Source organism: Ornithorhynchus anatinus, chromosome 2 (assembly GCF_004115215.2).
Source record: "Ornithorhynchus anatinus isolate Pmale09 chromosome 2, mOrnAna1.pri.v4, whole genome shotgun sequence".
NCBI classification, from domain to species: domain Eukaryota; kingdom Metazoa; phylum Chordata; class Mammalia; order Monotremata; family Ornithorhynchidae; genus Ornithorhynchus; species Ornithorhynchus anatinus.
In genome coordinates, this window is record NC_041729.1 from 44,725,273 (window position 1) to 44,748,554 (window position 23,282).

The 23,282-nt window shown below is 41.9% G+C and overlaps 1 protein-coding gene across 2 annotated transcripts in view; it reads left to right on the forward strand.

The window, feature by feature from the left end:
* The window catches only part of BAIAP2L1 (BAR/IMD domain containing adaptor protein 2 like 1), an 84,925-nt gene that overhangs the window by 44,297 nt on the left and 17,346 nt on the right, over nucleotides 1-23,282 (forward strand). The window contains exons 4-11 of one of the 2 annotated variants that reach the window (XM_029058268.2): nucleotides 8,679-8,740; nucleotides 8,834-8,905; nucleotides 14,120-14,257; nucleotides 16,590-16,742; nucleotides 17,060-17,227; nucleotides 19,569-19,716; nucleotides 21,540-21,747; nucleotides 22,676-22,753. In XM_029058268.2, coding sequence (XP_028914101.1) covers nucleotides 8,679-8,740; nucleotides 8,834-8,905; nucleotides 14,120-14,257; nucleotides 16,590-16,742; nucleotides 17,060-17,227; nucleotides 19,569-19,716; nucleotides 21,540-21,747; nucleotides 22,676-22,753 — 1,027 coding nt within the window. The remainder of the gene's footprint in view (nucleotides 1-8,678; nucleotides 8,741-8,833; nucleotides 8,906-14,119; nucleotides 14,258-16,589; nucleotides 16,743-17,059; nucleotides 17,228-19,568; nucleotides 19,717-21,539; nucleotides 21,748-22,675; nucleotides 22,754-23,282) is intronic. The other variant, XM_029058271.2, reaches the window with a different exon arrangement.

Sequence of the window (23,282 nt, forward strand, 5' to 3'; positions counted from 1 at the left end):
TTCCTGTACTTGAATTTACAGTAGCTTCCTCTGTAGTTGTTTGGAGGTGCCCCATGTTGGAGGTGGAAAGATTTGGGGATTGGCCTACAGACTGTTCAGACATTTGTGTGCCCTGACTAAAAAGAGGTTAGTCGCTGCATCTTTCTCTTCTTCCCCTATGGCCTCTTCTGTGGGTTATTCCCTGAAGATTTTTTGGCACAACCGCCTGGCAAAAATGGACATCACACCAAAATGATAAGCATCCATAAATGGGGTTTTTCCTCTGCTTCTGCTCATTTTGTGGCACACTGTCTCACCCCAAAGATAGCTGTGGATGTATGTTTTTGAATCTGTTGCCCCAGCCTCTCATTTTCTGGTTTCTGTGTTGCTGTGTCTTCTGCATGTACCTTTACAGCGTTTTTCCTCTCCTGGCTCACTATGGAAATAGGATCACTTTGTTTTAAATGCACTGTTTTGAATGAGCTATTGTAAAATTTCAGTGCATTTTACATAGCTTATGTCCAATGGCAACCAGATACACTGATGCTTCAAATGTGGCATGGCAAGCAGGAAAAGGGTCTTGGAGTGTTTATTGGGAGAGGGTGTAAACAAGAAAAGTGGCTCTCATCATGGGGGTTAAATGAAAGATGAGATAGACACAGAGGTTGAAGAAAAAAATTAGAAAAAAATATTTCCTGGGGAAAAGGGTGAGTCTAGGAGTAAAAATAAAGTCCTTTTTCTAGCTTGTTGTTTTTTTCCTTTCAAACCCCATAAGAACACTTTTTATATGATGTGTATATTTATATATATATATATATATATGTATATATATATATATATATGTATATACAGTCATGTTAAGAGTAAAATGCATGTGTAAATTTAATTCAAGACTTTTCCAGATTTTAGCAGTATGTAGATTGGAATGTGAGGCATGTTTGTGTTAGGGAATATGAAAATATTTTTGTTGCATGTATGTGACACAAGAACTTCCTTATGACTATGAGTTAACTAGTACGATAAGGTGGTGTTGATACTGTGAGTAGGTATGGATGGACTTTGTTAATACTATGCTTCCAACACTCAAAATGTTTTTGCCCAGTCAGGGTTATTGACTTGAAGGAAATTCCCAGACTGGTATGTAATAATGAAAATCCATACCGGCCCTCTCTTCTAATAGCTTCTATTACTAGAACCATGCTCTTTACTGAGTCAGAGCTTTTTCCAGAAGCAAAAACAAGATTTCCTGCTAATTGGGAAAACAGATAGGGGGGTGGAGTAGATTTATGTATTCAGTCAGCAGATGGAGATTCAGAGAACTGAAGGAACTTTGAAGAAGTCCTCTCTATCCATGGGTTTCTAACACAAAGCAGCTGTCACTTTTATTTCACATGTGCACAGGGAAAATCAGCCCCCAATTCCAAAGGGGTTCCGATTGAGAAAATCACAGTATTTAACTTCCTCTGTAGTTGTTTGGCGGTATCCCCATTTGGGGGCGAAGAGATTTGGGGATTGGCCGACAGACTGTTGTTCAGACATTTGTGTGCCCTGACTGAAAGAGGTTAGAAATATTGATCTGGTCTTCCCCACCTTTCTTCATCCTGAACCACCTTAAAACCATCTCAGACAGGTGAGACTCCATTCCTTTTTCAAAATCCTCTGCAGTTGTAGAAAATGTTTTCAACCCATGAATATTTTTTAATCTCCTCATCCCCCAGCAAGAAATAATTCCTTGTTAGTGGAGCAAACTCCACTGATTGATCCACTTGGAGCGGAAGGTTGCTTCTGCAGTCTCATCTCAGCAGGCAACCCACAGAAAAGCGCCCCTAGATCCTGGTTCCATTCTGCTCTGAGCTACAGGGGGAGTGGAGAATGAAGGTGGGGGTCAGGAGTCAAGGAAGTCCCAACCTAGTTCCCCACCAACCTCTGACAATCCTTAACCCAGTCTCTCTTCCAATACCTGCAATCCCAACCCCAGAGTGGGAAGCGGGGAGCCAGACAGACTCTAATTGTCCTAAAGATCCAATCCTTTATCCCTCCCATCAGGGTTGGGGATTAGAAGGTGAGATGGGATCTGTATCTTGCAGAAGTGATCCAAGTGCTGGGCTCAGATCTGGTAGACATGTCCTTCCAGGCAGTTACGGGGGGGTTAGGGGAAAATACCAGACCTGTCTTCCCCACCCTCCACGGTTCCAAATCCCAACCTACTACTATCTTCCCACTGCTGCCAACCTGGCCCGCCCTCCCCCCTGCCACTCCTGCACCGTTTCCTGGCGATCTTGGGTGTTGTTCGAGAGCTCTAGGGATAGAGAGAGGTTGGGAGCTCCTGGAGGGTGGGGCCAATAGAAGAGTTGGGCTGAGGGCTTTTTTCCATTGCCCTAATCCCAGTTTTGGCTAACCCGCTATCCTCTTCCCAATTCCCTTTGGCCGGGGCTCTGGGGAACAAGCAGAGTCAGCAGCATCCAGGATTCCCACCATCTTCAGGGAGTTTAAAAAAAAAAATGTAATTCTTAAAAATATTTTTCACCAGATTCTCTCACTCTCTCTCTACTCCCCCACCCCCCACCCCTAGCCCCTGAGGAGAAAGAGGCACTCCCTTGTTAATTGTTAGATTGGTAATTGTTAGATTGTAAGCCCCTCAAGGTACAGGGACCAGAACTGGGACTGTGCTTAATTCTCACCTATGTATTCTCCCAGTGTTTAGTACAAATGCTCAATGGTATATATTGAGCACTTACTGTGTGCAGGGCACTGTACTAAGCACTTGGGAGAGTACAATATAACAATATGTAATAGTCACATTCCCTGCCCATAACAATGTTTAATAAAGCTATTCCTACTTAATATTGATTTGCAACCCAGACCAGGGGGGTGGCCTCCTGGGTTGGTGAGGGGGGGAGGAGGATCTGTTATAGGCCCCTTATTTTTCTGTCAAAAAATAAGGCAAGTTCTCAGTGCTGTTCAGCATGATGCAACATTACAGTCCTTAGTAATAACATAGAGGCAGGTGGGAACTGAGGTGGTCATGGGGCGAGGTGATAAGTGAAAAGGGACATGGAAACGAGTGGAGCAGAGAATGGATTGTGCTCTGCCATTACCACCAAATAGATGGAGAGTGCCATAACTCGTTTTGGACCCTCTCAGAATCCCTTAGGAATTCCAGTTTCCTATATGGGAAACACTGTTGGAAACTGATGGAAACTTTGCTGGAGATTTTCCCATCTCTAGATGCTTCATATGCAACTGCTAGAAAAATTTTACATGGGAAATTGGTTTATAAATGCACCGATACATAAAAGCTATCTCGGGTATCTTTCAACAGATTGAGTCTTTTTGTACAGTGATAGCACATAAATAAAGTATTTGGGCTTGATTATTCCTGGAGCAAAGTTGAGAAGTGAGCGGAAAATTTCTGCAACTACCATAAATTTGCTTCAGAAATACTCTCTAAAATAGATACACTCAATCATTTCAAAACATTTTTTATGACACATGGCCTCCTATATGCTCCGAACTAAGCATTTATCTGCAATTTTGCCAAAAAAAAAAAAAAGATTGCCTAAATCAACCCTTGAATGAATGGCACATGACCTTAATAGTCTAATTAAGGTGCAAAATAGGGGATTCAAAAAAAAAGGACTGTTGAAAAGAGGAGTTATGAGTAGCAGTAGTAGTTTTCATTAAGCACTTATTGAGTGCAAAGCACTCTACAGAGCACTTGGAAAAACTACATGAATGAGAATTAGATGGGAGGCCCTGGTCCTCAAGCGGGTGAAAATCTAAGAATTAGGTGGGAAGGAGACTGGAGAGAGATACAAGGAAAACATAAAATGAACATAAGACAGGGATGGGGATAAATACAAAATAAATGAAGAGCTCTAGGGTACTGTGGCTAGAAAAGTAGAACTTCAGGCTTCTCTCACAGCTCAGAGTCTGACAATCTTAGCCTCAGTGACTGCCACAGCTGTGTCCTTCCCAACATTATCCATTTTGTGGAGGCTACTCTGTGCTGCTGCAGCTGCCACTGCAGAAGCTGTATTTCAGAGGAGCAGTGTGGCCTAATGGATAGAGCGTGGGCCTGGGTGGCAGAAGGTTCTAATCCCGGCTCTGCCACTTGTCTGCTGTGTGATGTTGGGCAAGTCATTTCATTTCGCTAGAGGAGGAGCGTGGCTCAGTGGAAAGAGCCCGGGCCTGGGAGTCAGAGTTCGTGGGTTATAATCCCGTGTCCACTGCTTGTCAGCTGTGTGACTTTGGGCAAGTCACTTAACTTCTCTGTGCCTTAGTTCCCTCATCTGTAAAATGGGGATTAAGACTGTGAGCCCTACATGGGACAACCTGATCACCTTGTATCTCCTCAATGCTTAGAACAGTGCTTTGCACATAGTAAGTGCTTAACAAATATCATTATTAGTATTATTCTTGGGCCTTAGTTACCTCATCTGTAAAATGGGGATTGAGACTGTAAGCCCCACTTGAGACAGGGACTATGTCCAACCCTATTTGCTTGTAACTACCCCAGAGTTTAGCACAGTGCCTGGCACATAGAAAGTGCTTAATAAATACCGATATTATTATTGTTGTTGTTATTACTATTATTATTAATAATAATAATGTTGGTATTTGTTAAGCACTTACTATGTGCCGAGCACTGTTCTAAGTGCTGGGGTAGACATAGGGGAATCAGGTTGTCCCACGTGGGGCTCACAGTCTTAATCCCCATTTTACAGATGAGGGAACTGAGGCACAGAGAAGTTAAGTGACTTGCCCACAGTCACACAGCCGACAAGTGGCAGAGCTGGGATTCGAACTCATGAGCTCTGACTCCAAAGCCCGTGCTCTTTCCACTGAGCCACGCTGCTTCTCTATTTACTCCACCATCCCCAAGGATGTAGCGAGGCAAGAAGGAGGCCCCAGGATGAGTTGGGTGGGGAAGCTGCATGGGTTACCAGAGAAGCAGCGTGGACTAGTGGATAGAGTACTGGCCTGGGAGTCAGAAGGACCTGGGTTCAAATTCTGGCTATACCACTTGTCTGCTGTGTGATCTTGGGTAGGTCACTTCACTTCTGTGCTTTAGTTTCCTCAAATGAAAATTAGGGATTTTTAGACTGAGGGTCACTTAACAAATACCCTTTTAAAAAAAAAGCGGCTCAGTGATCCAGTGGTTGAGGAGGTCAAGGCACATGCCATCCCTGCTTCTACTTCTTCCACTGCCCAGGCTCGAACTCTCTTCTCAGCAAAGCCCCTCACATTTTTGCCACATATGCCCCTTCTGCTCCATCTTTACAACAATACCCAGTCTTTGTGCCCTTCTGGCGGGTCTACTGGATTAGTAGTAGTAATAATAATAGTGGTATTTGTTAAGCACTTACTATGTGCAAAGCACTGTTCTAAGCGCTGGGAGGATACAAGGTGATCAGGTTGTCCCACCTGGGGCTCAGTTTTAATCCCCATTTTACAGATGAGGGAACTGAGGCACAGAGAAATTAAGTGACTTGCCCAAAGTCATACAGTAGTAGTAGATGTTCATATTGTACAGTTGGGTGCAATATGCTATTTTAACTGCTTTGGAAATAAAAACAAGGAAATGACACATTCCCTGCCCACACACAAGCAGCGTTGCCTAGTGGAAAGACTAAAGCTTGGGAGTCTGAAGATCCGGGTTGTAATCCCAGCTGTACCATGTACCCTGCTGTCAAATCACTTCACTTGTGTGCCTCATTTCCCTCATCTGCAAAATGAGGGTTCAATACCCTTTTACTTAAACTGTGAGTCCCATGTGGGATCTAATTATCTTGTATCTACCACAGTGCTTAGTACAGTGTTTGGCACATAGTAAGCACATAACAAATACCATCATCATTATTATTATTATTGTCTTCCACCCTAATGGAGGAGGGAGATATAAAATATCTTGCCTTGGGCAAGCTGTGCAAACTGAGGACACAGAGGTGTGTGTGCCTAAGGAAAAGTCAGTGGTATTTGAGTGCTTACTGTTTGTAGAATACTAAGCACTTGGGAGAGTACAATACAACACAGGAGACACTTTCCTCACTCCCCAGAAGCTTAGAGTCTAGAGGGAGAGACAGACATTAAAATAAATAATTGATATGCACAAAAGTGCTGTGAGGCTGAGAGTGGAGTGAATATCAAGGATTTAAAGGGTACAGATCTGAGTGTATAGGTAATGCAGAAAGGAGAGGTAGTAGAAGAAATGAGAGCTTAGGCGGGGAGGGCTTCTTGGAGAAGATGTGACTTTTAGTAAGGCCTTGAAGAAAGGGAGAGTTGTGGTGTGTCATAAATGAAGGGGGAGGGAGTTCCAGGTCAGAGATAGACGAGATTCAGGTTCAGTAAGTACCTTTGAATGAATGAAGCTTTAGTGGGAAATCAGTGAGGTAAGAGGAGGGGGCAAGCTGATTGTTTTAAATCCAGTGGTAAGGAGTTTCTATTGGATGTGGAGGTGGATGGACAACCATTGGAGATTATTGAAGCGTAGGGAGACATGATCTGAGCATACTTTTAGAAAAATGACCCAGGCAGCAGCAGAATGAAGTGTGGACTGGAGTGGGGAGAAACAGAAGACAGGGAGGTCAGTGAGGAGACTGATGTCAAGGTGGGATAGGATAAGTGCTTGGATCAGTGCAGTAGCAGTGGATTTTAGTAAGGGTCTATTTAGTAAGAGTGGATTTTAGTGGATTTGTGTAAGAGGAACTGACAGGATTTGGTGACAGATTCAAGATGTGGGTTGAATGAGATAGAAAAGTCAAGGATGATGCCAAGGTATAGACTTGTGAGATGGGGAGGATAGTGGTGCTATCTACAGTGGTGGGAAAGGTGGTGAGGACAGGGTTTGAATGACAAGTTGAGTTTGGTTTGGAGCATGTTATGTATGATGTTTCAGCTGGACATCCAAGTAGAGATGTCCTGAAGGCAGGAGGAAATGTGGGGCTGTAATGTATTTGTTAGCGCTTACTATGTGCAGAACACTGTTCTAAGCACTGGGGTAGATACAGGGTAATCAGGATGTCCCACGTGAGGCTCACAGTTAATCCCCATTTTACAGATGAGGTAATTGAGGCACAGAGAAGTTAAGTGACTTGCCCACAGTCACACAGTCGACAAGTGGCAGAGTCGGGATTCAAATCCATGACCTCTGACTCCCAAGCCCGGGCTCTTTCCACTGAGCCACATAGAGAAGGAGAAGGATCAAGGTTGGAGAGGTTGATTTGGGAATCATCTGTGAGGAGCTGGTAGTTGAAGCTGTGGGTGTGAATGAGTTCTTCAAGGGATTGGGGGGTAGATGGAGAATAGAAGGGGACCCAGAACCAAGCCTTGAGGGACTCCCACAGTTAGAGGAAGCAGAGGAGGAGCCCACGCAAGAGGCTGAGAGAGCAGCCAGAGAGATAAGAAGAGAACCAGGAGAGGACAGTGTTAGCAAAGCCAAGGTCTGTTAATGTTTCCAGGAAAAGGGGTGGTCCACAGTGGCAAAGGCAGTGAGAGGTCGAGGAGGATTAGGGTGCAGTAGACCCCATTGGATTGGGCAAGAAGGAGATCATTGATGACCTTAGAGAGGGCAGTTTCCATGGAGCGAAGAAAACTCTTGACCTTTTGCTCTGAGATTAATTCTCAATTTTTTATTTTCTAGGCCAGATAATTGAAACTGTTATTTTTTATTTACTTATTTACAGGTCATTCATTCATTCAGTAGTATTTATTGAGCGCTTACTATGTGCAGAGCACTGTACTAAGCGCTTGGAATGTAGAATTCGGCAACAGATAGAAACAATCTCTGTCCATTGATGGGCTTACAGTCTAATCGATACATATAGTCTAATCGATACAGTTGATACATATGACTTTATTCCCACTGCGTTTTTATACTATTTGTGTCACCTGTGTTCCCCATTAGATAGTAAGCTCCTTACTATTCTGTGTCCCAAGAGTGCTTTGTACAATGCAGAAAGCAGGAGATGTTCATTACATAGTGATGATGGTGATCTTAACCCCATGAATCGCCCCTCTCTTTTAATCCTTCTTCCTAGTGCATTTGTTCAGTGACCTGGGAACAGCTTTGTGTAGGGGGCAGTTAGGACCAAATACTTCCTTCTTTCCTTCCAGCTTGTTTATTTTATGGGCTCTTACATTCCCTATGGTAAAGCTGACTAGGCCTAATTATTTTATCAACAATGGATCACTTGTCATATTTTTAAGTTGCAAAGTTAAACTCTGGCCATGCTATTTGCCATGGCCACATTATAGTACTCCATTCTAGAATGGTAACATTGCTCATTTAGAAAATAGAAAGTGGTTCTTTTAGATAGATGATCAGATTTCTTGCGGGGGTGGGTGGGGGGATTATGGTGTGTTTTTTTTTAACAGTATAATATGTTATGATTAACTACTCTAAAAACCCCAGGCAATCATCTGTAAGACCTATTTTAAGTTTCCTAGTGTTTGTAGTTACTATCATAAGGAAGCAGAATCCTTTTTTTAATGGTATTTGTTAAGCGCTTACTATGTGCCAGGCACTGTTCTAAGCACTGACTGTTCTAAGCCTGAATTATTTCTTAGAATGATGAATATTTGACTTTCATTCTACTTTGGGACATTATTTTATAAGTGTTACCTTTCCCTCTCTTTTTGTAAAATTTTTAATAAAGATAAGGGAAATTACGTTGCAACATATTTGGTTTTGTTTACAGGACAAGTTCTTATAGAGATTTCTATTACACACAAGAAACTCAATGACAGTCTCGATGAAAATGTACGTAAACACTTTTTCACATCTACTCTTTTGAAATTTATTGAACAGCTTATATAAGTTTTTAATAACTACCCCCCTTTTTTTTTTGGGTAGTTCAAAAAATTCCATAAAGAAATTATACATGAACTGGAGAAGAAGACAGAACTTGATGTAAAATACATGAACGTGAGTACATTAATGTAATTCAACCACTCTCATTAGGATCCAGCTTTCCAGGGTAAATGCCAATTAAATGTAGGTCTTCCCCCATATGACTGGTCCTATCCCCCAGGCAAATTTTAGGTACATGTAAGGAATCAGAGTGAGTCATCAATCCAATAATGCATTTCCTCCATCAGCCTCCCACCGCTGTCCTTGATCCCTGACTTAGACAACTGTCAAATACAAACACCCCCCACCCCAACCCCACACACATACACCCATCAAGGTTTACCACAGCCTAGAGGTGTAATTTAAATGCTGAAGAGAAAATATCTAAGGAATATATGGGCTTTGAATTTTTTTCTCTATCAAAAGACTGTATCTAGACCTGCATTTACACTGTTATTACTGTACAATTGCATTGGTTTGTCCTTGCAAATTAGCAATGCAGGATCTACAACCTTTAAAAACAATGTTTTTCCATGATGTTTTGACAATCAGTGATCATTATTTCATGCTATGATTAAAAATTGCAGAGATGAAAAGGTTCTGAAAAACTCATTGCCAGTAATCATAACCAAAAAAATTTGCTAAATATTTTATAAAATAAGTATGGAAGAGACATCTAGAGGTGATCTAGTCCTTCCTTCTGTCTCAGTGCCAAACTATGCCCAAACTATCCAGGAATAAACCCTGGGTTTTACCCTGTAACTTTTGTTGTCTGAAATTCCAGTCAGTGATGCTTTTTGAGCGCTTACTTGGTTCTGTCTCTCTAGTCTTTTACATGGGACTTTTTAAGGACTTGCTATGTGCCAAGCACTGTATTAACCGATTAATACATACATGCATACAAGATGATCCAGTTGGACCCAGTCCCTGGCCCACACAGGGTTCACAATCTAAATAGGAGGGAAAACAGATATTGAATTCCCATTTTATCAATGAGGAAACTGAGGCACAGATAAATTAAATGACTTGCTCAAGGTCACACAGCAGTCAGGTGGCAGAGGCAGGATTAAAACCCAGGTCCCTTAACTCCCAGACTCGTGCTCTTTCCGCTAAGCCATGTTCTTTCTCTCCCTCTCTCCCTCTCCCCACACACACATAGACCTGCATTTATATTCAGGTAGTCCACTTCTCCTTGGCTCTAATCCAGTTTCCTCCAGGCTTCTGCCCATTTCTCTAAGGACAGTACTATTGCTTTATAAGAGGGCACTGTACATTCTGTGAGTTATTATTCAGGACAAGAATGTGTGTGAAATGACATCACAGTTGATGTCCTAAGAGAGGCCATTATAACCAGTTTCTCCGTCAACGTTGTCCTTCAATTAGTACAAAATGATGCTGTTTAAACATCTTCCTTCAGAGACACGAGCTCCAGGGAAGTGGTGAAGCCCAGCTGTGTCATAGTATTGGAGCTGTGGGAAGTGAAACTTAGTTTAATTTTGCTCCCACAGCTTTTTGGGCTGTCATCTTCACCCCTCTCATTATGAAGGGGGCCCAGCTGGAGGCTGGAGCTGCTTCAGGGCTCTGGGCCACAATGTCCCTGGCCTCAGCAGGCTGTGGTCTCCCTCACAAGATTTAACGGTTGTTGTGTGTTTTTTATGGTATCGCTTACTAGAAGCAGCATGGCTCAGTGGAAAGAGCCCGGACTTCGGAGTCAGAAGTCATGTGTTCCAATCCCAGCTCTGCTACTTGTCAGCTGTGTGACTATGGGAAAGTCACTTAACTTCTCTGTGCCTCAGTTACCTCATCTGTAAAATGGGGATTAACTGTGAGCCTCACATGGGACAACCTGATGACCCTGTATCTCCCCCAGCACTTAGAATAGTGCTCTGCACATAATAAGCACTTAACAAATACCAAAATTATTATTATTATGTGTTAGTCACTGTATAAGCACTTAGATGGGTACGTGGTAATAAGTCCATGTCTCACAAGGGCCCCACAATCTTAATCCCCATATTACGGATGAGGTAACTGAGGTACAGAGAAGTTATGACTTACCCAAGATCACACAGCAAACAAGTGGCAGAGCTGGGATTAGAACTCAGGTCCTTCTGACTCCCAAGCCCATGTTCTATCCACTAGACCATGCTGCTTCTAGACAGCTTTCTCTATGTGACCCTCTAGCCCTGAATCAGTCTTTCTTCATCAGCCTCATGTCCACTTCTTGGCCCCAGTTTATTTGCCTCTCCTTTTTTTTTCCCCCAGATGGAGAATAACACTCCATTAGGCTCCCACCCTACATTCTGGGGTGTTTTAGAAGGGGTTTATGTGTGTGTGTGTGTGTTCCTTGAACCCTTATTCAGAATGAAAAGTTGGGACATCTGTTTGCCTGACAGTTTGCCTAAACCTCAGATCTTCTCGAAGCCCTCCAACAACTCCCATTAATAATAGTGATGATGATAATAGTAATTATGGTATTTGTTAAGCATTTAATGTGTGCCAATCACTATGCTAGGGGCTGGGGTAAAATATAGTGCATTCAGACACAGCAGTTGTCCCAGTTGTCCCAGTTGGGGATCACAATCTAAGTGGGAGAAGAGAGCAGGTATTTTAAATCCTGCTTTACAGATGAGGAAACTAAGACACAGAGCAGTTAAGCGATTTGCCCAGCGACCCACAACAGTCATGTGGCAGAGCTGGGATTAAAATCCAAGTCTTCTGACCTCTTGTCCTGTGGTCTTTCCACTAGGCCATCTGCTTCAACTACTTGCATTACTGTCTGATTCAAATGCAAACTTTACACACTGGTTCAAAGCCCTCCCCAAGGCAATCCCAATTTATAGTGATTTGCAACCATCATTTTTTCATTTTTATTTTTTATGGTATTTAAGTGCTTACTTTATGCAGGCACTGTTGTAAATGCTGGGGTAGATACAAGCTAATCAATTTGAACACAGTCCCTATCCCATATGGAGTTCAAAATCTCAATCCCCATTTTGCAGATGAAGTAACTGAGGTCCAGAGAAGTGAAATGACTTGCCAAGGGTCACACAGCAGAAAAGCAGTGGAGCCGGAATTAGAACTCATGTGCTTCTGACTCCCATACTTTTATCCACCAGGCTACACTGCTTCTCATTTTCCACCTATTCCCCCATGCATTCCTTTAATCCAGATATTGTTTTACAGCCACCTCTCTTTGTTGCTAAACTTTTCAGTTGGGTAGGGGAAAGAGTTTTTTGCCCACCCATCCAACATCTTTTTTTACCCCAAGAAACCCTTCTTAGCAAAATAATTACCCTTCTTATGTAGGAATGAGATGTTTTTGCCTAGGGCATAATTTGAAGGCATTAAACCCAAGTCTGCCTTTAGTATTTCTTCATCTTCCTTTTGTAGTCCCACAGTTCTTCATAGAATTGAGTATATTTTTTGTGCATGCATAAAATCTTGAAAAGTAAAATTAATGGTCTATTTTCTTTCTTGAATGTAAGCTCCATAATAATAATAGTAATGGAATTGAGCATTATGTACTAAGCTCAGGGATAGATTCAAGGTGATCAAGTGGTACACAGTCCCTGTTCCACATGGGACTTGCAGTCTAAGCAGAAGGGAGTAGGATTTAATCACCATTTTAGATGAAGAAACTGAGGCGCAGAGAAATTCAGTGATTTGCCCAAGGTCACCTAGTGGACAACTGGCAGAGTTGGGATTGGAATCCAAATCCTCTTACTCCCAGGTCTGTGCTCTTTCCTCTAGGCCATGCTGCTTCCCCAGCAGAGATCAAAATAACAGGGATCACTGGGTTTTTCCAAACTTTTCAAGTATTGGAAGTTGCTATATCCAAGGAATGTTTGCCTGGAGCAATGAGATACCTGTAGATTACCACCTTAATACTCCAAATGTAGCTTACTGGCTTTTTTATTTTTTTTTTTTGCCTGATCTTCAGCTAAATGGATTTTCTCTCACTTAAACTGTGAGCCCATTGTGGGCCAATCAGTGGTATTTACTGATGGGAGAAGTAGCGGGGCTTAGTGGAAAGAGCCCGTGCTTGGGAGTCAGAAGTCATGGGTTCTAATCCTGACTCTGCCACTTGTCTGCTGTGTGACTTTGAGCAAGTCACTTAACTTCTCTGTGCCTTAGTTCCCTCATCTGTAACATGGGGATGAAGTCTGTGAGCCCTATGTGCGACACCCTGATTACCTTGTATCTACCCCAGCATTTAGAACAGTGCTTTGCACATAGTAAGCACTTAAATGCCATTTACTGAACACATACTGTGTGCAGAGCACTGTACTAAATGTTGGGAGAATACAATACAGCTGGTAGACATGATCCCCACCCTCAAAGAGATAACAGTGTAGTCAGGGAAGCAGAGAATAAGGGAAGCAACCAAGTATAAGGACATGTGCCTAAATGTTATGGCATGAGAGTGGGGTGAGTACTTACATGCTAAGGGGTAGGGGAGATTTGAGTGCATGATGAGACAGTAGGGAGGGATAGCTTAGGCAGGGAAGGCTTCCTGGAGGAGTTATGATTTTAAGACTATGTGGATGGAGAGAATGCTGATCTGATGGATGTGTCTTGGAAGGAAGTTCCAGACAGGAGTGAGAGTGAGCAAGGGACAGTACATTGGAATTAGATAAGCAAAGTGCAGGCTGGGTTGTAGTGATAGAGGAAGAAGGAAAAGTGAATGCCTTAAAACTGATGAGAAGGTGTTTCTGCTTGATGTGGAGATGGATAGATGGATAACCATTGGAGGCAGTTGAGCCAGGGGTGTGGGCAGAGCAATCAAAGATAAATGAAATGGGCAGCAGGATGAAGTACGGACTGGAGAGGCTGGAGGCAGGGAGGTCTGAGAGGTGGCTGATGCAGTCAGTAGTTGAGACAGGATATGATACGTGCTTGAGCCAGTGTGGTAGCAGTTTGGAGATGAAGAAGCAAATTCTGGAGAAGTTGAGCAGGTAAAATTGACACGATTTATGACCAGAATATGGGGGTTGAAGGAGATGAGTCAAGGTTGGGGGCTTGTGTCACAGGGTGTAAGGAAAAGGAGAGAGTTTGGGAGGATAAGGAAAAAGCATGCCTTGGTTCAATCTTCATATATTTATTCCAGCCTGGTGGAAAGTTTTTAGTCTGGTGCCTTGAGCCAGTACTAAATGAATGTTACTGCTACTAATAAATGTTATGTCCTCCTGGGCAGCACCTAGAACTCTATATGCCCTTAGTAAATATTTGTTTAGCTCTTTGATGTTTTAGTAAGAGTATTTGTCCTTATAAATACTTTAATTACAGGCAACTCTAAAGAGATACCAAACAGAACACCGAAATAAGTTGGATTCTTTGGAGAAGTCTCAAGCAGAATTGAAAAAGATCAAAAGGAAAAGTCAAAGTGGAAAGAATGCACTGAAGTATGAACACAAAGAAATTGAGGTGAGTCTCATACTCTTATTGTTAACCTTCCTTGTTTTCAATAGTATTATTGATTTAAGAGTTTAGGAGTGTGTACTTGAGTTGTTTTCTCAAGGAACTTTAGCCAAATGAGGGAAACTAATAGACATGAGCTACCCAAAAACAGGTGAAAGAATTATTCCATGCTATAGCTGCTGTTAGAAATATGAAAGAAGTTAAAAATGTATATATGGCAATTGCATCAACCTCCTCTCTGATCTCCCATCCTCCTGTCTCTTCCCGCTCCATTCTATACTTCATTCTGCTGCCCAGATTATCTTTCTTGAAGAAACGCTCTGGGCATGTCACTACTCTCCTCAAAAACTTCCAGTGGTTGCCTATCAACCTTGGCATGAAACAAAAGCTCCTCAATCTTGGCTTCAGAGCTCTCCATCACCTTGCCCCTCCTACCTCACCTCCCTTCTTTCCTTCTACAGCCCACCCTGTCCACTCCGCTCCTCTGCTGCTGACCTTCTCATGGTGCCTCGTTCTCACCTGTCCCGCCGTCGACCCCTGGCCCGCGTCCTACCACTGACCTGGAATGCCCGCCTGCCTCACATCTGCCAAACTAACTCTTCCCCTCTTCAAAGTCCTACTGAGACCTCACCTCCTCCAGGAGGCCTTCCAGACTGAGCCCTTCTTTTCCCTCTACCCCTCCTCCCCTCCCTATTCCCCCTACTCTCTCCCTCTGCTCTACCCCTTCTCCCCACAGCACTTGTGCATATTTGTATATATTATTTACTATTCTATTTTATTAGTGATGTGTATATATCCATGATTCTATTTATCTTGATGGTATTGACGTCTGACTACTTGTTTTGTTGTCTGTCTCCCTCGTTTAGACTGTGAGCCCGTTGTTGGGCAGGGATTGTCTCTCTCTCTTGCTGAATTGTACATTCCAAGTGCTTAGTACAGTGCTCTGCACACAGAAGGGCTCAATAAATATGATTGAATGAATATATAAATGTTAAGGGTAAGTATATAAACCTCCCTCTAGACTGCAAGCTCGTTAGAGGCGGGGAACATGTCTGCTAATTCTGTTGTATTGTACTCTCACAAGTGCTTAGTACATTCCTCTGCACGTAGTAAGTGCTCAGTAAATACCACCAATTGATAAGCCACCTGGAGGAAATCTGGCAAATTGGAAAGGGGAGGGAGCTCTGGTCAGGGAGAAGGATGTGAGCAATGGGTGTGAGGCTGCAGAGATGGGAATGAGGTGCAGTGAGCTGGTCAGCTTGAGAATCATGAAGCTGGAGCAGAGGGGAGGAAGAGTGGAAAGTATGAGGGAGGGAGCTGATGGAGTGCCTTAGTTTCTTTTTAATGGGAATGAGAAGCCTTCGGAGCTTTTTCAAACATGGAGAGATGTGTCCCAGGAAATGATCCTGGAAGCAAGGCAAGGCCGGAAGTCATCTAGAACTGGCTGGAATTAGCTCCACTATAAGGAAAAGGTCCCAGACTGGGCATTCCAGGGTGGGAGAGGCAGTGGGGTGACATGGGTGGTGGTGGTAGTGATATTACCATGGGCTAAGCCCCTACTCTGTGCTGTCTCTGGTGTCCAGAAGCAGCAGTCTCACTCCTGACATATTAGTCTAGCTTGAGACTGCCTTGCCACCCCAGATAGCTTTCTTACCTCCAGGGCAGCAAGGGCCACTGCTATTCTATTTAGGATTTTTTTTTTTACTTCAGGAGTGCAGCAGATGAAGTATGGACTAGAGAAGGGAGGCAGGGAGACCAGGGAGGAAACTGATTCATGAGTCTGGCCAGAATCTGATCAGCACACGGATCAAGGTGGCAGTCATTTAAAAGGAGAGGAAGGGACAGATTTGAGAAATGCTGCCAAAGGAAAAGCCAGCATTATTTAGCAACAGATTGAATGTGAGAAGTTGAAAGGCAGTAAAGAATCAAGGCCATGCCCCAACTTGTTGTTGTTTTTTTTAATATGTGTATTTATGATCTTGCAGAGATCATTCTTTGTACTTGAAATAGCCTGTTTACATGTCTAAGCCCATTTCTCATCCGTGGCACTCAAATGATAGGATGGATAATGAACCAACTTGCTGTACTTTAGTACAATTAGTCAGTAGCAAATAGCTGCAAGAGTTGAGTTTTCAGTAACTAAGGGCAATTAGTAGCACCTGAAAGCATTTGAATTTTCTCTTGAATCAAATGATGATGATTTGTTAACCACCAAATTGCCCAGTGGAAATATGGGATATCTGACAGTCTTTAATCACAGAATGATCACCCAAACCTTTAATTATCACACTTCTATTATTGCCAACATTGAAACTACTGTTATTATCTATTTCCCTAGTATGTGGAAACTGTCACATCTCGGCAAAGCGATATTCAGAAATTTATTGCTGAAGGATGCAAAGAAGCTCTTCTTGAAGAGAAAAGGCGATTTTGTTTTCTGGTTGACAAACACTGCAGTTTCACTAATCACATAAACCATTATCACTTACAGGTAGGTGGCGAAAGGAAATAGCACAATATGGGTATTGATATTTTAATTATGAATTATAAAAATGATATCCTTTAAACAGTTTATAGCACATGTTCTTTGAGAGCAGTAACTTTGACCAACAGTTATGTTACTATAGAGAAAAAAGGGCCACTGTACCAAAAATTGTTTATTGAAATATCAAAGTATTAGTTCAGGGATGTATCATTGTAAATGTCAACCTAAGAGTAAAATAATCATTCTTCCCTGTTGTATTACTGAATTTTCAAAGACCGTCTATGTAATTATTACTGTTGGGTTATATTTCTGGTTTTTTTTAGTCTGCTGAGTTACTGAATTCGAAACTGCCTAAATGGCAGGAAACTTGTGGAGATGCTACCAAAGTGCCAGAAAAAATTATGTCAATGATAGAAGAAATCAAGACACCAGGCTCCACTCCAGTTTCAGGAACTCCTCAACCATCTCCAATGATAGAAAGAAGCAATATGGTATGTGTTTATTGTTCCACATGTCACAAATTTTCTAGAATGGCTGTATTTCTTGCCTTCAGAGTTAGCATGACTTTTACTAAAGGCTCTGGCAGGGTAAGTTCAGCCCATGGGGTAGCAAAGTATTCTCCATATGCTGTGGTTGGCCCTTTCTGCAGTTTAGGAATCCTTTTTCATAGGACCAACGGGGCCCTCTGAAGAAAGAAGAGAAAGATCACTTTTGACCTCTTTCAATTCTGGATTCTAGAATTCCCTGAGGGAGTAATCAAATATTTAGCCTCTTATTCTATCAGTCAGTCAACCAGTGGTATTTAATGAGTGCTTTCTGTGCCCAGAGCACTGTACTAGGCACTTGAGAGAGTTCAGTTCAATATAATAGTCAATCGTAAATGAGTGCTTACTTGGTGCAGAGCACTGTACTAATCATTTGGGAGGGTACAGTGCAACCAAGTTGATAGACACATTCCCTGCCTACAACAGGCTCACAGTTTAGAGGGGGAAACAGATATTAATATAAATTATGGTTATGTAAATGTGATGTGGTGTTGAGGGAGGGCTGCATAAAGGGAGCAAATCAGGGCAATGCAGAAGGAAGTGGGAAAAGAGGAAATGAGGATGCAATCAGGGAAGGCCGCTTAACCTTAGCGTTATCCTTGACTCATCTCTCTCATTCATCTCACACATTCAATCTAGCACCAAATCCTGCCAGTTCTACCTTCACGATGTCGCTAAAATCCATCCTTTTCTCCACATCCAAACTTGTACTATGCTGATCCAAGCACTTATAATGTCCCGCCTTGATCAGTCTGCATCAGTCTCCTGATCTACCTGCCTCCCATTCTCCCCATTTCAGTCCGTACTTCACTCTGCTGCCTGGATTATTTTTCTAAAAAAACATTCAGTTCACATCTCTGTGCTCCTCATACACCTCCAATTCTATTTATTTGCTGTTGTTTTAATGAGATGTTCTTTCCCTTGATTCTATTTATTGCCATTGTTCTTGTCTGTCTGTCTCCCCCGATTAGACTGTAAGCCTGTCAAAGGGCAGGGACTGTCTCTATTTGTTACCGATTTGTACATTCCAAGCACTTAGTACAGTGCTCTGCACATAGTAAGCGCTCAATAAATACTATTGAATGACTGAATGAATGGAGGAGATATACTGTCAATAAAGTTTTGAAGGCAAGGAGAGTGAAGGCAAGAGGCGGGACGTGGGTGAGAGGTAGACAGCAAGATAAACAATCAGGGTACAACGAGTAAGTTGGCATTAGAGGAGCAAAATGTGCAAGCTGTGTTGCAGGAGAGTAGCAAGGTGGTGAGGTAGGAGGGGGCAGGGTGATTGAGTGCTTTAAAGCCAATGGTAAGGAATTTGATGTGGAGGTGGTTGGGCAACCACTGGAGGTTCTTGAGGAGTGGGGAAACATGACCTGAACATTTCTGTAGAAAAATGATCCTGGCAGCAAGCAGGGTGTGAATTATGGACTGGAGTGGAGACTGGACTGGAGAAAGGAGGCAGCAGGGAGGTTAGCAAGAAGATAGGATGAATGCTTGGATTTACCTGGTAGCAGTTTGAATTGAATGGAAAGGGTGGATTTTAGCAACTCTACCAGTTAGAGTAGTAGGTAGATATAATCTTTTCCCGTAAGGATTTTACAGGGGAGACAGACATTCAAGTAAAGAACAGATAGGGAGAATGGTAGCGTACAACGATATATATAGAAGTGCTGTGGAGCTGGGCTGAATATCAAAGTGCTTAAGGGATACACTGCTAAGCGCATTGTTGATGCAGAAGGGAGGGTGACATTCTGATAGCTGTTGACAGTCATTATTTTTATTGAAATTTGCAAATGTAAATCACTTAATGGAAATGTAGAAAAGTTCAGATCAACAAACGTAAGGTTGCCAACTACCCTTGGCAATTCAAGATATTTATTGGTTATAATTGCAGTGTCCCATTCTCTCCCTCCCCGCTGCCCCTCCCCCCACCCCCGCAGGCAACATACAATATAATGCTTTGGAGTTAGGAAAGTCATTTCCTTATATTATTTTACTCAAGCATTCTGGTACATTATTTCCTGAAGAAAGGACTTTAGGACTTTAGCCTCAGTTCCTGCTGAAAACAAATCCTCTTTCAACCTGGGGTAGTTTGAATGCGAAAGTTTAGGGAAGAACTACTTTTATTTTTATTTTATTTTTAACCAGAGCTCAGGTTATGGGTGCCCTTGCCACACCTGGGGTTGTTAATAATACAATTTTGGAAAGGGTGTGGACTTAAAATCCAATGCTACTAACGATCAATCAATGTCATTCCTTTTCTGATATAATACTGTATGAATAACAGATTGGCAAGGCTTATGACACACTTCCTAAGTATTCACCAAAGGTGCCTCCAGCTCCTTCAGCTAGAGCGTTTACCAGTCCTTTAGTTGATATGTTCAACAGCCCAGCAGCAATTCCAAAGACTTCAGAAAGGCTAAACCATTTGTCAGGTAAGGTATTTTGTCTCTTTCAAAATAATAATTTAACCTTTTGAATCCATATTGGGGATTTCTGAAATAAACATGTAAGAATCTAGGGAAATACCTGAATAAGAAATATTGGTAGGTAACATCAAATCAAAAACACACTCAGACCGAACACTATGTAGTGTCCTAATATTTGATGTTCCCACCTTTGTAACCAGAGTGGCTTGGGCAGTCAAGAAGGAAGAGTGTTTATAATAAGCACACTGTATCCTAAAATGTATTGTTTGAAGATTTGATGGCTGTGTTTTGGTTAACTTGTGCAGAGTAAAGATTCCGCATTAATGTCATTAAATGCAATGAAATTTGACCCATAATAACACAGCCTGCAAATCTGTGTCAGCAAACTTGGAAATGATAGTTAACATGTCTTCTGTAGAGTCTGCTGCAACATCTTGGTCACTTGGGCTTTTAGTAGATTCTTTTTGGTTTTCTAATAAGCTGACAAAAAACAGCTTAAATAAAAAATTCTAATCCATCATGGAGCATATGCTCAAAATTTGGGTTTACCATGCTATTCCTGGCTCCCCAACGGTTAGCTGTAACTAGAGGCAGCTGCACATTAAGAACTTAGTGATCCTACCTGACTCTGTTGCCAGCTTACTTTTCAGTCCTGTTCAGGATAGCCAATGGGTGAAAGAGTAAGATCATGAAGATTTGTGTTTTAGAAGCTTAGGAGAGTACAGATATAAAGAGGATGAGAAATCTTGGGAATTTTGACCACTTGAGCAAATTCTACTGGCAGGAAAGCTTTCTTCTGTCATCTATCATCGTTCACTGTTTCATAAGTTAAGTTTTTAAGACAATTAAAATACAGTGTGTAAGAGTATAATTTTTCATGACAATGTTGTGTGGTAGCTTGTAGTGGTATAGAAAGCTAAATAAAAATGTTTGTTGTATTTTTTTTAATGTGCTCAGATATATCACAGGTTTTAAAGGGATTGGTGAATAATGCTCATTCTAGATGAGTAAGTAAGTGCTTAGATGATGAGTAAGTGCTTACTATGTGCCAAGCACAGTAGTAAGCTCTGGGGTTGATACCATATAAACTGATTAGACAGAGTCCCTGTCCCCCATGGGTTCACAGTGTCACTATCAGTAATATTACCTTCTTACCAAATGACAATTCTATATGACTAGTAAGAAGTCAGTCTCTCCTTTCCTTATTGCTGTCATTTTACAGCAATGCACTTGATCAAGCAAGACTTCAAGACTGACACATGAGTTTAATAAATTTACCTTTACATCAGGTTGGCCTGGGCTACCTTTACATCTAAGTTGTTTAACTGCTATTATTCCAAGTGCACTTTCTGACAGGAATAATGGCAGGGTCTCATGATCAAAAAATGCTTTTTTAATTATGGCATCTGTAACTGATGGTTGGATTGTCATGTGCCTTTAATCTTTGAGACCTTAACCTTTGGAAGTGTTGAAAGGTAAGGAAATCTAGAATGAGAAAGAATTTTCTTGTCAACTAATAGTAACAAGTTTAAGGTCACAGAGAAAATGGATAAGCCCAGAATGAGGCAGAAAGTCATTTCCCAACTGGATCTTATTGACTTAGAAAGTCACAAGCAGAAGTAAAGGTGTTTGTGGTCTCAGGACCCTTTTAGAAGGGCTCAAGAGAAGGGCTTATATTTGCTTACATTTTCCCCCTTTTCCTCACAGTCTAGTCCAGGTGACAGTGAACATTTAAAGCCTTTAAATGAATAGAGAGAAGATTGTTGTAAGAGATATTTGGTAAATTTTATTTTTTGGCTCCAATATTAATCCTGCTTTCTTTTTAATAGATAATTCAGAAGATTCTACCTTACAACGATCAATTTCTGTTGCAACGGGATTAAACATGATAAAATTGCAGAAAGTTAAAACAATTTTCCCACACTCTGCTGGAAATAACAAGACTTTACTTAGCTTTGCCCAAGGAGATATCATCACCTTGCTTATATCTGAAGAAAAAGATGGCTGGCTCTATGGAGAACATGATCTAACTAAAGTGTAAGTCATTGAGTATAAACACACTAGTTTAAGGATGATCAGGCACATGTGAACCCAAGGAATTTGGGACATTAGATTGACAGGTCCTATTAAAATGACTCCTATAAGAATCTCTTCAGTCCTAAAGAATAGGTATTATTATTTTCCATAAAGGAAAATTCAATTTCAAAACCTCTACTATTACATACAATATGTAGCTATATAGTAAATCAGTTAATAACCAGTTTTCACTGTAAAACCAAGTTCTTCAGAACTCAATTCTTTCATATTTTGGGGGGCCTTTAACTTCAGATATGTGGGCTTTTGTGGGATTGTGTTAGTGTACAGGCTCGATAAATACTTCTGATCCATGCAGTCCTGTAAAGTTGAATATTTTTTTTTAAAAAAAGGATAATTTTTGGTTTGCCCATAAAAATGCAAGGTCAATGCATGCTGTAGCCTTGTCATTATTTGAATTATCAGTATAGCTTGAAAATCAGCAGATGGTCATTACTGAGTTTTCCTGTACAAATAAAGTCTACTCTAAAGGACACCTCTCAGCATCTATCTCACCTGTCATCTACGTCTAATCCCGACTTCTCCACTTGTTTGCTGACCTTGGGCAAGTTGCTTCACTTCTCTGTGCCTCAGTTACCGCATCTGTAAAATGGGGATTGACATTGTGAGCCCCATGTGGAACAGGGACTGTGTCCAACCCAACTGACTTGTATGCACCCAGTGATAACAAACGCACAGTGTTTAACAAATACCATTATTACTATCATTTGTTTCTGCCTGGGCAGCATCAGCAAGAAGTTAAGTGTTTCTGTGAACACCTGATCTTCTGAAGCTTTGTGAGCTGTGCAAAATTTCTGTGAATTAAATCTGTTGGGTTTACATAAATTCAAATTAAAACATTAAGAACCTTTCCTGGTTTCTCCATTTATAGGAGAGGTTGGTTTCCATCTTCTTACACAAAGGTCCTGGAAGAAGCTGATGCAGTAGCAGCAAATATACCAACACCAAGGTAACAACCAGCAGAAAAGTTTTCTAAAAGCTTTCAACCTCCTGCTCGGAATCCTCAATATGAAAGTGCAGTTGGCCTTTTTTATCCCTCTGAGTCAGGCAGGTCACTCAACGTGTCTGTCTCCCTGCAGGTCTGTCTCTATCTCCTTTGGGCTTGTGTCTCTCCTCAGGCCTGGTTCTATATCATCTGTAAATGGGGATTTAGACTGTGAGCCCCACATGGGACAAGGACTGGGTCCAACCTGATTAGCTTGTATCCTACTCAGCGTTTAGTATGGTGCCTGGCACATAGTAAATCGCTTAAATATAATAATTATTGTTTGACTGCTTTATGGATCTGTGTGGCACCCACGGCCCCTAGGCAGCAGCAGGAAAGCAGTAGGGTAAAGGCCCATGCAACCAAGGGAGTTCTTCCCTGCCTCTGCCAGTAGCCCGACATTATACTGCAGATGCCGCTCCTCTGTCACAGAGCGTACTCTTTGGTTTTGGTCATTCAAATGTGGTGGGGGCTGGCCTGCTGAGCGCACAGC